Here is a 19783-nt window from a genome sequence, read left to right on the forward strand (position 1 = left end):
AAACTGAATACTGGGTGTGGATTTTGCAGGCAGGAATACAAGTAAGTGTTGGACTTCAGTAGTCTTTTTCCTGGCTGTGTAAATTGAATACTTTAAAAAGTAGCACTTTCCTTGGGAAGAGTCCCAGGACAAAAGAATGGGAAAGTGAAGTAGAGCAGAGGGAATGCAACCCTGCTGCTGAACACAAGGAACAGAAACATCTGCAAAGATAGACATGAGCCAGAGCAGGACTGTATGTGCTTGTATTACTATATTCATTTGATAATATGAATTGGTCTCATGTCAAGGTGCAAGAGTGTGATGATGGTTTTACAGACATGCTTAAATGCCACCTGGATGGCTACTGGTTTAATTTTGTAAGGTAATTGAATCAGTGGTCCTTTTCTCAACTTCATTCTCCTTGCCTAAAGCAAACCAGCTTTTATGTGTACTCTCAATGATCCTATATTATTAAGGCAGTTTAACTTAGAATTTTTTTTTCAGTCCTTTTCTCTGGAAATGGTCTAGAAAATACTGAATTTCCTTTGGGGCAAGCACATTAGATTCTGTATAAGAGTTAATGTGAATTTTTCAGGTCCTGGCTTCCCCTAAAGGAGCAGGAAAACACTCTTTTGCTGTAGGTAAAATGAAGAAGATTCCTCGTGCAACTGTGTTTTAAACAACTCACATTTTAGGGTTTTCCAAGTCTTCTGTTAGTTTTTCTAAGAGAAAAGCTCTAAGCCTGTGTGCTGGTCGGGCACCACATCTTCTGTTGTGTGTTATGGTGTGTACATGATACCCTCTTATGAGCTGCTGTTCTCACCAGGATCCTGTGTCTGCTGGGAACTCTCAGGAGCAAGCCTGAAGTTCTGTACAAGTGTTGGTGAATTTTGGGAGGAAGAGAAAGGGATGGAGAGTGTCATGTCCTTGCAGGACTTCTGAGTGCTCCTTTTGCCACCAGTTTTTAAGAGGTACTGTAGGTTTGAGTGATTCCCCTCTAATCTCTCTGATACAAGGTGGCATCTGCCAGTGCTTTGTTTCAGTCAGTTCAGAAACTCCTGGGCAGCACTTTGCCAGGAGGTGGCAGTGAATGACCTGTTTGCAGAGCATGACCAGCAGGCAGAATGGCAGTGTCAGGGTGCCCCTGCCAGGTCAAGTGTGTGCAGGATGTCCTGTGGCGTTCAGTGGACCTTGACAGACTTGGAGCTTGCCAGTGACAAAGAGCAAATTGCCCACACACCACTCAGAAGAATAAAACTGCAATTGTGTGCTGATTTCTGAGAGCCCTGAGTGTACTTGTGCATTCATTAAAAGCAGCAGCAAGGCAGTGAAAATAAAACACTGTAAATAAAAATTGTTGAGTGTGACGTGGGTCATATATACATACATCCATCAATCATTAATATTAGAGATTAATGTGGAAATCCAGTGATCAGTGGTGTTAATGAAGCTTTCAGCTTTCAGCTGTGAGTGGCTATTTTGGTTAACTGCTGGACCTGTAAGACATCATTGCCTTTCTCCAGCAGTGACATCCTAAAAAGTCCAACCTCTTCTGAGGCAATTAAGGCTTTGCTTCAATCTATTGCTGCTCATAGTATGTGCAAGGCCATTGCAGAGACTGCAGAACAGGACTGATGCTGCATCAGAGTCCTGCATTGCTGCTCTTCAGGGAATCAGAGATCTCAAGTAACCTGTTTTCCTCCCTGGAGCAGGCCACAGAAAAGGTGTATTTCAGAAGGATGTGAATAACTAATATTTTAGAGATAAATAAGAGAGCATGTGAAGACTGTGACATAATATGTGCAGCTTGTTAGACAGTGGGAAATTCATACACAAAAGATTTGGGGACAAGATAGGTCCAAATGTCCTTTGGCTAAAGCTCAGGAGCTGGTTGCAGGACAAATCTGTGGATACTGCCTTATTATTTAGTGTTTTAAGGGCTCACAGTGTCAGGTGTCCTTCAGAGCTGCAAGATGGACTTGCCAAGGACCTCACTGGCCTGGCCAGTGCCAGTTTTGGCTTACAAAGGTTTTGACTGCCTCATACACGGGGCATCATGCAGCTTACTCTTTGACTTACTTTTTTGACACATTCATTTTTTGTCAGCAAAACAGGAAATTTGGCCTTTTGATACAGAATCCTTCAGTTTTCAGTCTTAACTGATGTTTTGACTGAACCTCCAATGGATTTATATGAATCCAATGACTCCCATAGATTCAAATGGTTTGAAAATGGATTGTAAGGAATAATTTTTATGGGAGATGTTTAGGTTTTCCTCTTGTGTGGTTGGTTGGTTGGTTTCCTTGTTTTTATATTTTCCTCCTGCATAGGTTAGGGACAGGGGACTTCATCTCAATTTTTTCCAGAGTGTGAAATTAAAATGTATCCAGTCTTGATTAAGAACTGGCAGGGAAGCAGGAAACTGCCTGGATTAATTTAAGGGTAGAAGTAATTCTTACACTTCAGTTTAAAAGTTTGAACTTTATTACTGGCCTGTTAGAAAATCGCCTCTTATAGATTCTTCCTAAGTGAAAATACCTCAGTGCACAAGGAAGGTGTATGGCCTGGTTGATTGCAACACTGATGTATTCCTGATCTACAAGAAATCTCTGCTTGAGATAATAGATCAGATCCTAGAAAAAGGATATTCCTTTTATTTTCTATCAACTTTAATCTGGCTAAGTCAAATTACTTGATCAACACTTCTTTCAATTCTGGTATATATATAGGAAACAGTGCCGACCATGAGGTCAAGCTTCATTGTGATTTTAGTATTTTATTGATTGACACATGGATGTGGCTAAAATGGTACAAGTCTCTTTTACTGTCAATAAAAAATGCAGTGTGCTTCTTTCAGTAAAGAAAAATAGTCATAATAAATTATAATAGTGAATGATAACTAAGCAATTAGACTGTGTTAGTTGTTAAATTTTATAGACCTTAAGAATATTTTGTGAACATTAGAACCTGATGTTCTTCCATTTATATCAATCTATAGGACATTAGTGTTCACTGCAGACCTTGCCTTGATTTCAGTTTGTTTATTGATGAACCTGTATAGCTCAAAATCACCTTCTAGGTCAACTCAGTTAAAACTAGTAATAAACTATAAGAAGAAAAGCTGTTACTGTATATCTTATGTATTATTGTTCATAATATGTGACTTTTTTCCTGTTGGTGATAACCACTTTTGCAATTAGTGAGAACAACACGAATACAGAACTTGCAAAACAGTTGCACTAAGAAGATGAAAATGGCTTATTTTCCTCTGCTTGTCTCCCCAACTGCCCTGGACACACGTAAATTCCTGAACATGGAAAGCAGCAGGTTGCTTCCTCTTGTCATCAAAGGCTGTCTCCCTGAGCTTTGGCCCAACCAGTTCTGTGCTTCCCTGATCTCTTCTGTGCCTCCCAGAGTCACAGAGTCCCTCAGATCCTTCATCTGTCTCCATGGCTGTGGTGTTTGACAGGGCAGCATGCTGGCTTGGGTAAGCTTCTATTTTCTCTGCCTGTTTTTCTGGCAGAAGAGGGGTTTAACTGCACATTATGCTAATCTAATGGTGTTTGGCACACTTCTGGGTTTTAAATTGTTCCTAAACTATCCATGGATTAAAAGTCAGGCTAACAGCAGCTAACATTAAACTGTTAACACTTGTTTTCCAGCATAATAATAAATATATTTAATTTCAAAGAAAAAACACTTCTTTGCAAGGTTAATGTTTACATTTGTGTCTTAGTTTTTTTTCCAGGTATGCTGCCAGTGCTGCACCCGCAATGGACAGGTTTTCATCCCTTGAATATCTTGCTTTTACCTGAACCATATATAAAGCTTCATCATAGAATCCTAGAATGGTTTGGGTTAGAAAGAACTTAAATATCATCTAATTCCAACAGCCCCTGTCATGGTCAAGGACACTTTTCACTGGACCAAGTTACTCAGAGCCCCATCCAGCCTGCCTTGAACATTTCCAGGGGTGGGGCACCCCCAGCTTCTCTGGGCAGCCTGTGCCAGGGCCTCAGCACCCTCACAGAGAAGAATTTGTTCCTAATATCCAATTTCAACCTGCCCTCTTTCAGCTAAAGGCCATTAGCCCTGGTCCTATCACTGCAGATATGCAGAGAAAGACAAAGCAGAGAGGACAAAAAACTTGTCATGTTACAGACCTGATAAATTTCACGTTAGTTGTTCTACTACAGTCATTTAGTCAAGAAGTAGTTTAGTCAAGAATAATATACGTGGATACTTCTTCCCCTCTTGTCCTAACTGGAAATGGTTGTGGCTGTAACTTTTAAAACCGGCATGACTCATCTAGTTTAAGAAAGAACAGGGCAGAAGGACTTGATATTGAGTTTCATTTTCAGTGGTTTTTACCTTCTTAATCCCTTCAGTTATTTGGGAATTGCTTGATAATGGTGTGGAAATGAGGATCTGGGAAAGCAGGACATTGTGTGAATTAGCTCACAGGAAAGACAGCTATCATGATTTAAAAGGCTGAGGCTACTGTCTAGCTTGATTTAATAGTTATAAGTCACATGGATTTCAGGCAAAATCAGACTAGGCTGAAAGCTGGCTTTAGCCTCGTCTTAGGCTTGTTGAGTAACATCCAGTGTCTGCTACTGATTATTTAAGTTCCAGATGAATGAATTTCTGGAAAGAATGCTTTAGTAAGCATTACTGCAAGTAAAACATTGCATAGCCCTTTTCTGTTTGAATGATATTCATCGTCTAAGGAGACACTGTTTGCTTATTCCAGGTATTTGTTTCTGTTCCATAGTTCAGTGTTGAACATAGTTGTTCCTGCTGAGAGAACAAAAGGTACTTGACGGGAACTGACCCTGGTTATGGTCAGAGAGGTGGTGGCCTTGCTGTTTTCTGATCCAGAAAACTGATGCTTGACTGGGTTTGTGTCAGCCACGTGTATCTACCCTTTAAGAAGATGAATTGATGGAACCAGCACCTGAAATAACCTCTGAAGAGGACATGAACCTACTGGAGTGAGTGCAGAGGAGGGACACAAAGATGATCAGAGGGCTGGAGCACCTCTCCTTTGAGGGCAGGCTGAGAGAACTGGGGCTGTTCAGCCTGGAGAGGAGAAGGCTCTGGGACACCTCCCAGTGCCTAAAGGGGACATACTGGGAACGTGGAGAAGGACTTTTTACAAAGGTATGGAGTTGTAAAGGGTGACAGTTTTAAACAGAGTAGGTGGAGAAATTCTCTACTGTGAGGGTGGTGAAGTGCTGGAACATGTTGCCCAGAGAGGTTATGGATGCCTGGTACTTGATTCTGATGTGACCCTGCAGGGACCCAAGGCTTGTCTTCCCCCAGTTGAGCAGCCTTGGTGCTGATCACAGAACAAAATAATAATAATAAATGCAGGATAGGAAGCATCTAAGCATAAGGTCAGCTCTTTGGCTCTAAAAGCAGGATTGTTCTTTCAATAGAGGAAAGGTCAGTTTGAAGAAATGAGGTCAGGCAATTTCCTTTCTTTGCTCCAGGAATGGGGCTTAGCCAGAGCAAGGCCCTGCCCTACACATTGGTGCACAGAATGGAGATACAGAGCAAGTTTCCCCAGCAAAAACCAGAAACCCCATCCTCCTGCATGCTCAATTTAACACAAAAAACCATCTGAGCAGAACATCAAAGAACCCAAAAAAAACTTCAAAGAACTAAAGGCAAAATTTTTAAAAAATTTATTCCCTTAATATATATACAAGACTTGACATACTCCTGTACAAAGGTGTAAATGGTCTTTTGCTGTGATTTTTTGTGCATATGCAGCTTAATAGACAGATTTAACATTCAATTTGAATCTCAGTGCAAGTAGGCACTAAAACATCCACCATACCTTCAAGGTATAAAAAGACATACCAATTTTACAGGTTTCTCCAGCATATTTTGTTACAGTGCAAAATGCTATGAAATAACGCTTCTTTAGAAAATTCATATAAATTAAACACCTATTGCACTTGTCCCAACCAAAAGTGTAACAAGTTGTACTTACTGAACTAGTTTGATATGTTTTAAAACATTGCTCACACACATACAGACCTTCCTCCTGGCTATTTGTGACAAATATATTTAGCTTTTAGCTCAAATCTTAAATAACTGTTTGTAGCTCTTTGGCTAATTCAATTCTTGAACAGACTGGTAAAAAAAAAAAAAAAAAAATTACAGCAGATTAATGTACCAAGAAAATTCTCCAAAGCACTTTTCAGTCTTCTTTCCAGTAGCACTGTAACTAAATACATAAAAATCAGTATTGTTTTAATTCATAATGCAAGTGTATTGAACAGCAACCATTTCAGACACTTACACCCCTATTTTCTGGAAAGGTATGAAACCTCCAGTCCTAAATATGTATGTACTTCTAAGATACTTCAAGCTGCAAAGCTAACATTGCATCCACAAACATTTTGTGCAATACCACAGGCAGGACTTTGACTTCTGTACATCACTGGCTGCTATGGGGCACGTTGGGAGAAGTGGGGCAAAGTTGCACTAACTTCAGAGAACAAAGTCCACTGGGCTGAACTGCTCAATGCAGTCTGTGCACCCACCAGAGGAGAAACAGAGGTGAGGGCAGACAACACCAGTCCTACTAGATTTGAGTTTCCCTAAATCCTTACAAGCCTTGAGATTTAAAGGAACAAGTGCATTTGAGTGCAGATGCTAACTTTGTGCTTAAGATATTTATTCAAAGCTAAGAGGTCAGGGAGTAACTTAGGTACAACTTTTTTTTTTTTTTTTAACAATCAGTATGAACAAAATTCTAGTAAAACCATTGACATAAAAAAGCAAAGGAAAAGTAAAACACGGGACTAGCTGAATGCTAACCCATGTCTTTACAGTTCAGGGTTACCTGCAAAACACCTCCACCATTACACTTCCCCCTTCTTCATCTTAGAGGAGTACACTTACTCCTGTCACATACAGAATGAGTATTTCTTTCATGAAAACACTTCTGCATTCAACTCAACTCAGTCATTCAGAACCTGAGTGAAAGAAAACTCCATTTCTGGTGCTAGAACACTCTCCAGAACCTCTTCTGGAGCCACAACAGCAACTTTCAAAAGGCAGGTCCCCCTCTTACTTGAATATTACTAGATATGGAGTCCTGAATAAGGCAAGATGCTGTTTGTACAAGTAGTGAGATGAAATCCTGATCTGATAGATTTAGGAATTCTTTAAACAGAGAGCATAAATCTACACTACTTGTGCGGGTCAAGTGTTCACGTTTCACAAAACCCAACCAGCTGGGCTTTGGATGAGGAGAAGAGAGAGAAGGGTCACAGACTGGAAGGCTGGTGGATTACTGGGCCTGGTTCACATTCAGGAAGGTTGTCCTCTGACTTCATGTACATTAGGAACACGGTGACAGTGGCAAAGGTGGCTGCATTGACGGGAAAAGCGCGGAGGAGCGTGGAGGTGAGGCCTCTGGTGAACACCCTCCAGCCCTCCTCATGGTAACTCTTCCTGACACAGTCCAGGATGCCCTTGTACTGTGTGACCCCTCCTACCCCATCAGCCTGGAGCCGGGATTTGATCACATCCATGGGGTAGGTGGAGAGCCACGACACGATTCCCGACATCCCTCCAGAAAACAGCAGCTTGGGAATGACATAGCTGTCCTCAGCCTCGCAGCCCAAGTACCGAGTCATGCAGTCATAGGTCAGGAAGTAAAAGCCAAAGCTTGGAGTTTCTCTTATGAAGGTAGAGACCATGCCCCTGTTGATACCCCTCAGCCCTTCCTTCTGATAGATTTTGACCAAACAGTCCAGAGAATTTTTGTAGTTCTTCGTTTTTAGTTTATATTCTCCCGTTCCTTGAAGCTGCATCCTTGTCTTTGCCAGCTCCATGGGGCAGCAGATGACACACTGGATGGCCCCAGCAGCTGACCCTGCCAGGAACTGGTTCAGAGGAGTGTCTTTGCCCAGAGCACGGAGGGTGTTTCCCTGCACCCCGAACACCAGCGCGTTAATGAACGTGAGTCCCATCATTGGCGACCCGATACCTTTATAGAGTCCAAAAGCCTGATGGAAGAAGGGAGCAAAAACCCTTTTTAGCAGAGGTGTGGACAACCTCCTCAAACTGCACAACACAGCTTTTCTGGCTCTCCCTTGTACCCCAGCTTTTTAACAGGACCACCTCGTTTTGTATAACAATTTCATCTCTGCCTAGGACACAAACATCTAAGCAATTTAGCAGTGCAAAAAATATAGTTGAACACATTCAGAAAATAATCTTACTCCACCCAGAGAAAAGTTTTCTGGCAAATTTTATACCTTTTCTTTTTAAATAGCTTACTTAAAACCTGAGGCCGACTTTTTAACAATGGTCCTAAAGTTTCAGCAGCAAAAAACACCTTACCAATTTCTTCATTCACTCCTTAGATTCTCAGAAAATTAGTTATTTAAAAAAAATATATTTTATTTGAAAATTTAACCTCAAAATACCATATTTTGACTTAGTGATCTTTTTCACAAAGTTTCTGGCTACAATATCTGCCCTACAGCCAGGTGAGGTTCAGAGCATGCTTTATCTCTTGATCTTCAACATTTGTCAGCTTTTTAACAGCTTTCCCACCCTCTTGAGCCAAAACATACAAAGATTAAAAAAACCCACAGAGTAATAATTCTGTACTTACAGATTCTTGCTTTATGATGGACTGAAAGCAATGGAAAGTCCCACGGTAGAGAGGCTTCTCTACATTTTGAACTTGCAGACGAACCTACAAAAAGTTGTGTGAGATACCAATTTGTACATCAGGAACAGCCTAAAGGATAAGCTACTGTCTTGTGCCTATGTGGAGATTTGCTACAGCAATGCATATACAAGAACACAGGCTGGACACTGGAGTGCCACATGTGGCACAATAATTTGAGAAATCTTGTGTAAGTTTTTTGAGCTAAGTTTGGGGGTGAAAACATGAGGGGAAGAGGATCATCAACTTCTTGTGACTCTTAGCAAACCAATAAGTGGAAGGGTACATTAACATATAGAATTTCAAACAGATGCTTTTCCAGTACAGGCTACAAAAGGGACTTTCTTTAGCTGCCAAGAATGCTTCTGTTCTCACTAAAGAATACCTCTGCAAACCTGAGACCATTTAATTTAAAAAAATTATATGCAAGTCAAGCATGAGATTAGGATAACTTTAAAAGGATGGAAACTTTCATAGAACCACCCATAGTGGTTCTAAATGCCAGATTTGGGCCCATTCATTGAGATCTGTTTTGTTCTTTTGTTTTGGTTTTTTTTTGTTTGTTTAGTTTTTTTTTCCACAGGGTAGCTGAGTGGTGACTCTTGAGATGTCTGTCTTTGCATAAGGGAAGGAGTAAAAAGCCATTTGTCCTTTTAAATTTTAGTCTATTTTAGTTTTTAAGCCTGCTGAATGCAAGCAACTGGTGAAGGTGTAGCTGCTTCAAACCTTTAAATGCTAACAATGAATTAACCTTTCCAAAACAAAAACAGTATGTTCTGCTGGAGAGATAAATGCTTCTGTAACTGGTGGTCTTAGGAGATCCCTTTTCTGGATCCTTTCTAACCTATAGTGGAAAATTCCAAGTCTGTTTTTTTCATGCTTGTTTGCCCTCAGCACACTTTGAGTTTCTACCTAGCTCAGGCAAGCTCTACACTCAGCAATGAACTCAGTAAGTTGATTTCAATGGATTGACAATGTTATAAATCTCTGTTCTCTCACATGGAGGGCTGCAATGTTCTGCACAAAAGGTGCTTAAGAACCATTTAATGCTGCTGCTGCAACTCCAGTGCAAAAAAAATTCAGTCTCTTATTCTGAGCAAAAGAAAAAAAAAAAAAACTACCTCTATGTAAAAGATTCCTGAACTTTTTTTTCATGGTTGCCTAAAGTAATAAAAAACACCACCACAGCAATGGGAGGCCTGTAATAAGTGTCTAGAAAAAGATTTATGGAGGTGGTTTGCCAGAATCCCATATTCAGGTTAGCTTTCTTCAAAGCAAAAAGAAATTGACAGTTTTCGTATTTTTCCTACAACATGTTATTTTCTGTGTTGTAAATCAGAATTTTAGTTTTCCATGTGATTTTAGTACATACATTAGTGTATGCTAGCCATAGTGGGAGGCTGAGATCACCTTGGGTCTTGTCACATCTCAGCATTAAAAACAGGCTTACAGTAGGATTCAGAGAAAATAAATTCTTTGTCACTTCAAGTGACTTTTGGGTGATAGAAAGACTGTCAAAGCTGTTAAAGAAGCAGGTCCACAAGCAAAGGCAAACCTTAACAAGCTGTCACAATTGTACAAACAAAGGTTTTACTCCATTTAGAATTTACTGTTATTGTTTCAAACCTTGTCTGTGATTTCCACACACGGGCTTTGGAGGATTTGCAGCTTAGAAACCTTCTTACTTTAGACTTAGTCATATCAATGGGCTGGATTTCCTAGTGGCATACAGCTCCCTCTATTTTAGTCTAAATAATTTGTGAAACATTAACCAATTAAGCCTTGTTGTAGGGTAGACTATTTAGAGTACTGACTCCCCAGGTCTAGGAATGAAACCTCTTTCTCTTGAGCACAGTGCTGGCCACACAAGGGTGCTCACATTAGCAAACTGCCATGTATGGCAATGAGTTCACATAAAACTTGCATTTTCATGCATGTTAATGCCATATTCAACAAGCTCCATATTGTGTACAACTACAGGAAAGATGAATCATGTGCAAAGTTTATCCACCTGTTCCATTAATTGCTCAATATTCTACCTTCCTTCTTATTGGAAAACACTGTTACTAAGGTTTTAGGTCCAATAATAACACCCAGCAATTTCACATCACTAAAGACTTGCATAAAGGCACTCAAGAGTAAATAAAAAAAACCAAACCACTCCATCCTCAAAACATCCAAGCATTCAATAATGTGGGAAATCAGTGACTTCAGAAGTATTTGAGCAATGAAAACATCATCCAAGAATATCTAGTGGATAAGACCTCAGCAGCAGTGTGCCTGAGATTGGGTTTTAGAGGCACTGTGTGTGGGAGTGCATACAGCCAGAAATGCATAGCAGAAAGAAGGTTCAGAATAAAACTACATTAAAAAAAAAAAAGGATGTTTAAACCCCACTCCCTCCATGCCATAGCTGTAGAAGAGGGACACATCAGTTTAAAATTAAAAAGGGAAAAAGCTTCATATGTCTTTTGGTTCTTTACTTGAACTAATACATTTGGGAATAAATTAAGACTGAGAGAAACAGAAGTGTTCACCTGGGCTATACTTACTAGGTAACTCTCCCGTGATGAGGCTTATCTGTCATCTACAACAAAGTAACACTTTTGCTGTTAATGAAGACAGCCCCTAGCTCAGAAAGTAAAGGCAGTTAAAAGCAAAAAAGCAATTTTATACATTACATCAACAAACCAGGGATAAAGAGTTTGCCAGTTCTGAGATCAGCTCAGCTGCAGGTTTCCCAGGGTGACTTCACAGCTTAATGTCTCCCTGTGTGTCCCACCATCCCCCTCCCAGCTCTGCCAAACACGAGCACCAGCCAAAAAAATGAAGAGCTTAAATGCCAAGACAGAAGTAAAACTGGTTTATCTAAGCAGCTTTCCCATAGTTCAGTTACATCAAAAATGCACAGTCTAAGGTGACTACCAGCTAGCCCTTTAAACACTGCAGAACAATAAAAAGTTAATTCTTAACACATATACATACACAAGTTATGCAATGGCTTTTTTTTCTCCTTAAAGGTTAGTTTTTCCACATTCAGTGGTGACTATGCCAGCTAATAATACAAACATTAGTATTTGCTCTAACAAAATAAACACTTACAATACTTTCTAAAGGATATGAAAATATCATGGGTCACACTGGATTTAATAAAAAATTTAGAAACAAATTACTTGCTCCATTGTAAAGCAGGATGCTTTTTTCTGAAGTCAATACATCTATTTTGCAATGTTACATCTACTGAAATCAGCATGGGAGCCCCAGTTTATACAGTTAAACATCTAGTTTCATCCAATAGAAGCTGTTCCACTTTAAAAAGAACAAAAAAAACAAGAACAAAAAAACTGAAAACCCCACACATGGTTACCTTTAGTCTGAGCATAGAATTTTAGCAGCTTTACTGGATTCAATGAAATGACTGATCACCTTCAGTTAAGCATATAAAACTTGGCAGGATGGGGAAAAAAAGACAGCTGGCCCTTTACCACCATAATAAAAATTGTGCCAGTCTGGATGATGCCATTCCTGAAAATATATTCTAGAATTCAGCTGAATTATTTAACTGTCAAATTCACCATGTTCTGAGAAACAAAAAGACAGATTTTACTGTTTGAGCAGCTTGCACTGCAAGATTGCAAGGAGGATCAATATCCACTGCCTTGGGAATTCTGTATTGAATTAACCATGTGGTGGAACACAGGATGTGGGTCCTGGGTAACACTATCAGCCCATAGCCTTTGCATATCTAAATTCAGCAAGGTAAAGGCATTCCAAATATAGATCTACTACATGGCATGCTGTCTGCTGCAGTCAGGTGACCTGAGGTATTACTTTAGCAGGGAATACACTGATATCCTTTCTTCTATTCTTCAGTGCAAGACTTTGGATAAGGCTGCCAAAAGATGACTCAAATTGTCATTCTGTTCTGAAATATGGGCTTGGACTCTGGAGAGCCTTGGCTGAGGGACCCTCCAGGAGATCTCAAATCTTTTATTTATAGTAGCTGAAATATGTGTAACACACACAACTAACCACCAGAAAACCAATTTTAGCTTGAAAAGTTATAACAATATGCAACAATACTTAGAGGAAACAGCCCCCAGACAAGCTCCATGCTGTGGATTTTGACTTCCACCTACTGCTACAAATTAAGGAGCAATAGCAGAGCTTGAGGGGAAAACAAAACTAACCAATCCTTCAACTAACAAAGTGGGTTTGTCTTACAAATGCAGGGAGAGGCAGTTTTAGCAGGTAGTGCTGAACAGCTGCAGAGAAGCAAGCTTAGAACAAAATTTAGTTCAATGCAAATTTGTATTTCCAAATACCATGTTGTTACTGCACTGAACTTGCAGTTTAAGGCCAGAGTTTATGCTACTAAGTTTTCCCTTCTGAAGAGCTGGAGATTGAAGAATCTAAAACAGTAGCTGTGGAGGCTTGCTCCAAGCTTTCCCATGCAGATTTACATTCCTACAGTGTCTGGGGATTTTTTTTTCCTCCCCTACTCCTTGGAGAAACTAAGTTTTCTACTTAGAGGCAGATACATTTCATAATCAACCCACCTTAACAGTGTCAAAGGGGTGTCCCACCAGCACACCAGCAGCACCTGAAATGAAACAAATGCCATGTTATTACTCTGAAGTTTCTTCCTGGCTCTGGGGCTACAGTAGCCCAAGCAGGACCACCAGCCTGAGGTGTGAGTGCACAACTGAAAGAGCACTGAAAGAGCATCCTACCAAGCCAGGAGATAAGAGATCTACAATTCAGTCCTTCAGGCCAGTACCAGGTGCCTTTATGCTTCTCAGGAAGCCTCTGAGCCCCAGTTAGGGGTTGAATTGTGTCACTACAGACTGTGCCACACCATGCAGAATGTGCAGCCATGACTCCGGGCTTCAGCTCAGGCTATGTCCAGTGGGCAGAAAACGCAGGTTTCCTCTAAAGCACAGTATTTCATGTGCATATTTCTCTGTACAGGCACAGAAAACACATAAGCATCCCTAAAGGCAGCAGAACATTCCTGCTCTCTGCCTACAGCCTTTCCAGACAGCAGCACCTGCAGCAGAACCACGCATTCCTAAGAACATTTGCTTTATCCTAGCATCAAAGGATTTTTTAGAAGTCGCATGCAGGCCTATTAGTTACACCAGTGCGAGCACAGGCATTTTGCACACACAGGCTGAAGCAATGGATCCTGCGGCTGAGCTCTTGTGCCACCCAGCAATCCCCAATGACAGCAGCGAGACCTGCGGGAGCCTGGGCAAACCTCCCCAGCTTTGGGGGGAGGCTGCCCGCCCTGTGCTCTGCAGCCCAGGTTCTTTAAGGCCAGCACGGCAGAACACAGCCCAAGATAGAAAAGCAGCAATGTGCTCTGTGCTCGGCAGGAAAGGCCAGCGGAACGGCTGACCCTGGAGGAACCTGGCATGGCAAGGGCCGCTAGCACGAAATCAGAGAGACGCTGGGAAAGCGAATTGAAAACATTTTTGCCAGGTTGGCAAAGAAAAACATCAAGTGCAGACACCCGAAAAGACGCGAGAATAAATCTCCCGAACACAATTTAACAGCTGCTAAATATAGCGGGCGCAGGCCGGCCGCGGGTGCGCGGGGAAGCGCAGGACGCGCGTCCGCCGCTCCATCTTAACGCGGCCCGGGCGGGCTGCGCTCAGCGCGGGGCTCCGAGCCAGCCGCTGCCCCTGCGCTCCCCCTGACCCCGGGCAGCCCCCGGGAACCCCCCGGTACACGGGAGCCCCCGCTAGACGGCAGCCCCCGGGACACACACGGTAGCCCCCGCATCTTCCCCCGGCCGGGCTCGGCCCCTGCCGCAGCGGGGGCCGCTGCATCGCCCCCGGCACCATCCTGCGCTGCCAAAATAACAGCGCCGCGCCCGGCCCTCCCCGGCGACCTGCCTGCCTTTCTTCCGCATTTTAAAAGCATTTCTCTCTATCCCCTTCTACGCCTTTTCTCTATTTCCTACTCGTTTATATTTCCCCCCTTTTCCTTTCTTAGCGTTTTTTCTGCTTGTTGTTTTCCTTATTATTCCCTCCCACCCCCTTCTCCCTCTCTCTCCTTTCGCCTTTTTCTCCCCCTTCCCCACCATCTTTAATGGCTGTTTCTGCCCCTGCAGAGCCCGGCACTCACCTCCAACACACCCCGCCAGGAAATCCAGAGCCATGCCGGCAGCGCTGGCCCCGCACACCCGCTCGGCTCCGCGCTCCTCCGCAGCCCTTTCTACCCTGCGCGGGCCGGGCCGCGCCTCCGGGGGCGGGGGCAGCGACAACTCCCCCCGGCACCGGCGGCACCGGCAGGGGCGGCGACAACTCCCCCCGGCACTCCCGGTACCGGCAGGGGCGGCGACAACTCCCCCCGGCACTCCCGGTACCGGCGGCCACGGGGACAGGAGCAGATGCGGTGCCGGATCGGGGATACCGAGAATGCGAGACCCTCCGGCAGCTCCGACACCCCCCTCGCCAACCCGCCGCCAACCTGCCGCTTCTTTCTCTGCGGCAGCTGCATAATGAGCGAGAAGGAAAGACTGAAAAAGATATTTTGGAGGGTGGGGAGGTGGTGGTTGGAGGGTGGAGGGGCAGAGCATCCCTCTTGTGGAGCATCGATGGCACCTCCTTGTTTTGGGTGCTGCGGGGAGGCTGTTTTGGGGGTCGTGGTTCCTGTAAGAGGCACCCCTGAGCGCTTGTGGTTGGAAAGCTTGAAGAGCTGATTTGTGAGGACCTTGGAGGTGCCTCCTTTTAACAGGAATAAAATGCCTGTCAGACCTGTTAATGGGAAAGCCTGAGGGAGTCAGGGATGTTCAGCATTGAGAAAAGGCTCCAGGGAGAGCTTCACAGAGCAGCTCATCTTGGAAGGGACCACAGTGGGACATCTTGTCCAACCTTCCTGCTTAAGCAGGGTCATCCCAGAGCATGTGGCACAGGATTGTGACCAGATGGTTGTTGAATGCCTTTACTGAAGCAAAACTTCAGACCATTTCTGGGAAATCTGTTCCAGTCTGTAATCACTGCATAGTAAAGTTCTTCATGTTCAGGCAGAACTTCCTGTACATCAATTTCTGCCCATTGCCTCTTGCTCAGCACCACCAATGAGAGCCTGGGTACATCCTCTTGAGACCCTCCCTTCAGACACTCATAGACATTGGCTGAGTCCCTTCTCAGTGGTTTCTTCTCGAGGCTGAACAGGTCCAGCTCCATCAGCCTTTCCTTGTAAGAGACATGCTCCAGTTCCTTGATCAACTTTGCTGCCCTTTGCTGGCTCACTCCAGGAGCTCCCTGTCCCTCTGGTGCTGAGCAGGACACAGCACTCCAGGTGTGCCTCACCAGGGCTGAGTAGAGGGGCAGGATCACCCCCTCCACCTGCTGGCAATGCTCTGTTGCCAGAGAAACTGTGGATGCCCCATCCCTGGAAGTGTTCAAGGCCAAATTGAGGGGCACTTCAAGCCACCAGTTTGAGTGAGAGGTATCCCTGCCCATGGAGAGAAGGTGGAACTGGATGGTTTTTGAGGTTCCTTCCAAACCAAACCATTCTATGGTTCTATTACCAGACTCTCCCCGAAAATATCATCCCAGAGAGGGGAGGAAGGGTTGCACCAGCTAAAAAAGGGTTGCACCATTTGTACTAAGTGATGACCCCATGGCACAGAGGGAAGTGTGGGAATGAGACCAAATCTTTGGTGGTCAAAGCCACAAATGAGTAGCCTGCTGCCCACAGGGCTTTGCAGAGCCCTGATCTCAGTCTTACACAGCACTGCTGCATTTCACCCTGCACAAGGGGCCTCTCCCTCCCTGCAGGCTTTTCTTGTTCTGCATTAATTCTGCTTTCCTGCTAACATTGCCTGGCTTCAGGGTGCCCTGATGCCAGAGCCTTTAAATGGGGAGCTCAAGCTGTTGACAGTTTCAAAAGGGAGCCCTGTTTAAGCTGCTCGTTATTTCTGCAGGCAATGTCTGAGAAAGGGGAATACCAGTGGCCTAGAACAATAAGTAGCCTATTCCAGCTTTGCTTAGAGTAACAGGATCTTCTTCAGGGCCTGCACAGTCTAAATTGCCTTTAGAGGGTGAATTCCAGAAGCAGAATGGAAAAGCAGATAGGTGGATTTTTATTTCCCTTTTTTTTTTTTTTTTTTTTTTTTAATTACTTTCCATGTTATGGCAGTTGCTTTTTTAGGTGTAGCAGGTCCATTAAAAAAAAAAAAAAATCAATACAATCTTGCAGTGGAATAACACATAAAAAATCAATCCAGCTTCTATGTTCTGTGCAAAGAAAGCACACAAACAAATGAACAAAGACAAAGAGTCTTTCAAAGAGGTCTGAAACTAATACCAGAGGAAAAAACTGAGAACCTGTCCCAGAACTAGCAGCTCTTGGACTATCATTACAATTAACAAGTAGTCAAGATGTAAATACAAAACCTTCAGTCAATCCCTGACATTACTCCTATCTTCCAATCCAATGCTCATTTGTGTTCCTTCTCATCTCTAAAAACCATCAAATCAAATGAAGCACCAAGGATGCTTTGAATTCCCTCATTCACATACCTGCCCTACCTGGGGATGACCAGCTGGCACTAGAGAGCAGGTGGGTGGGCTGGTCCTGCCCCCAGGCACAGCATCAGTGGCTTTGGGAGCTGCTCACTCCTGCTCCATCACCCACCTCCTAACAGCAACAGTTTCACTGAACTCACACATCTGCAGACAGTGCTTGAGATCAGGCAGGAATCCCTGATCAGTCATTTCTCCTTAAGCATTTTATGCAAGTAGAAGTGGAAGTGACTTTCTGTGACTCTTGTATACCCTGGATCCATGAGAGAAACTACAACCACGCAGAGTTCTGCAGGTGAAAATCCTGATGTTGTATGTCTCTGTCTTGTAGCACAAGCCTTGGAAGGATCAGTTTTGCCTAAAAGGTTCCTGGCCAAAGTGTTTTTAATCTGTTATTCAAATCCTCTCATCTCCCAAGCAATCTGCCTCAGAGCAATTACCTTCTCTACCAGAAGTGGTTTTGTAATTCTGGTATTTGCCCACAATGGTCAGGGGAAACATTTCCTCTCTCTTTGTAGGCACTTCTAGTTAATCTGAAGATGGTTTCAGTCTTAGTCTTTTCTTCCCTGAATTATATTTATAATTATCTTCTGATCTATGAACTTTCTTACCCCCCTCTTTCTTCAGTTGATGGGAAGTTCCTTGAGCCAAACCCTAAGGCCTTGCTGAGTGAGTTCTGGGAGATTACCCTGAGTATTTGCAGACAACACTCTTGTTCATGCATCTGAGTATGAGATCAGACATAAACAAGAGATATAACAAACATAACACAACATAACATAACATAACATAACATAACATAACATAACATAACATAACATAACATAACATAGCATAACACAGCACAACCCAACATGATATGATATTGTTCACTTATGGGCAGCCTGTGACACATGATATGTTCCAGGTCCCTTGCAGTGGATCAGCTGTGTGCCACAGTGTTCCCTACCTTGACCCTGCAGGTTTTTTTCTGTAGTTGTTCCTAGCTGTTTGTGCTAAATAGCTTTTTCCAGATTGTATTTCCAGTTTGTCAAGATCACTCGAATTCTAATCCTGCTGTTGATGTTTGTGCAGCCCCTCCCAGGTTGCTGCAATCTCTCAAGGCCTGTCTTGTTCCTGTATGCTTGAGCTGTTCCAAATCAGCTTTATTTAATATTACAGGATGTTTTATTCAATGCTACTGAACTCCATTGAAGCACTTCAGGGGGACGGGGGCCACTTTAGGTACTAAGGACTCATTGGCACAAAGTCTGAGATGTCCAGGGCTGGTTCACTAAGGCATGAGCATGGCTTTAGTCCCACTGGGGAGTTTGTCTTTAGTGCATTTTTTCTTCTTGGGGTTTTGTTTTGTTTTCAGTTCAAGTTGCATTTGTGAGGCAATGCTGTGTGAATGTGGATGAGTTTATTAATCTTGTGTGTGGGCTGGACAGTGAGTCAGTATAGATACTTGTATTTGTGTGATAAATGGAAGGAAGGAAGTATTAGAGCTCTTACAGTTGAGCAGTATTTCTTAGATCAAGTATTTTGAATATTCATCCAGAGCCTTACATGTGCAGTACAGATATGGTTTTGGAGAGAACACCTAACCTGACACTGAAGGAAACCCAGATTTAATGGTTCTCCTCTTCACTCAGGCTGTTTTTGCTATATTTTTCAGAAGCTGTGTCTGATCTTGTGTCTGCTTTGTTGGTGTGTGGTGCCTCTGGCTCAGTGTGACTCAGATGCTTTTTGGGACTCTTGTGCCCTCCAGGCTCCATGGATTAGGCTCAGCAGTGACTGCCTTCCTTCTCATTCTGCTAAGGCTGTTTCAAACACAACTTACAACAACTGGGATGCATCCCCTGGAGTGCTGGAGTGAGAGGCTGTGATTTTCCTGCTTTCTATTTCTTTGGGACCACTGAGCTTCCTTTGCATGGCAAAATGTGGGCCCCTCAAATAAAGAAGACAGAAAAGAAAGAGCCCAGAGCAGCTTGGGAAACATAGAGAGTCTACCAGCATGTACAGCAGCTGCACTGCCATGTGTCTGAGAGAAAAGGATACAACTCAATCTAACCCTTCAAAGAACCACTTCCCTTTGTCCTGTTGTCTTTTAGGTGGAAGATGCTTTGCAGAGGATTCTGGAGGGTGAGACAGCAGAGGAAGTTTCTGCTCATTCCTGTGGCAAGTTGGCTGCCTGCTGTCCTTGTAGCACGCAGGGGAAATCTGTGAGAAAGTGACACCAAACTGAAACCTGTGCAAGGGGATCAGGAGGTTAGGGAATGGAACATAAAAAGGTAGAGAGCAAGCAGGGTGACAGAATAAACACTGCAGGTAATACAGCATGGAGCAGAAGGGCAGCAGGGCAGAATGAAGTAGGAAAGGAAAAAAAATGTGGAGTTGTGATGAACTCCTAGAAATTCTGGTGGCAATGGCATGCAATAAAATGTATATTGTTGACTCAGCTGTTTCAAAATCTTTCTGTTTGCTTGTGAATTTTGCATCAGCAACTGGCCATGTCCCAGTTGAAAGGTCCCACTACAATGAGGAGGGTGGTGGATGGGGGAGCCTCCCCTTTGCTCCCCAG

At 43.3% G+C, this 19783-nt stretch overlaps 1 protein-coding gene across 1 annotated transcript; it reads right to left on the reverse strand.

The window, feature by feature from the left end:
• Positions 1–5647: 5647 nt before the first annotated feature.
• Positions 5648–14878, reverse strand: SLC25A29 (solute carrier family 25 member 29). Its single transcript, XM_079309199.1, has 4 exons — positions 14813–14878; positions 13240–13283; positions 8624–8707; positions 5648–8009 (listed from the first exon to the last, which is right to left on the reverse strand). The coding sequence occupies exons 1-4, from the start codon at positions 14844–14846 to the stop codon at positions 7266–7268; spliced, it is 906 nt and encodes a 301-aa protein (XP_079165325.1). The 5' UTR covers positions 14847–14878; the 3' UTR covers positions 5648–7265.
• Positions 14879–19783: the final 4905 nt, after the last annotated feature.

Source organism: Erithacus rubecula, assembly GCF_903797595.1.
Source record: "Erithacus rubecula genome assembly, chromosome: 6".
Taxonomy (NCBI): domain Eukaryota; kingdom Metazoa; phylum Chordata; class Aves; order Passeriformes; family Muscicapidae; genus Erithacus; species Erithacus rubecula.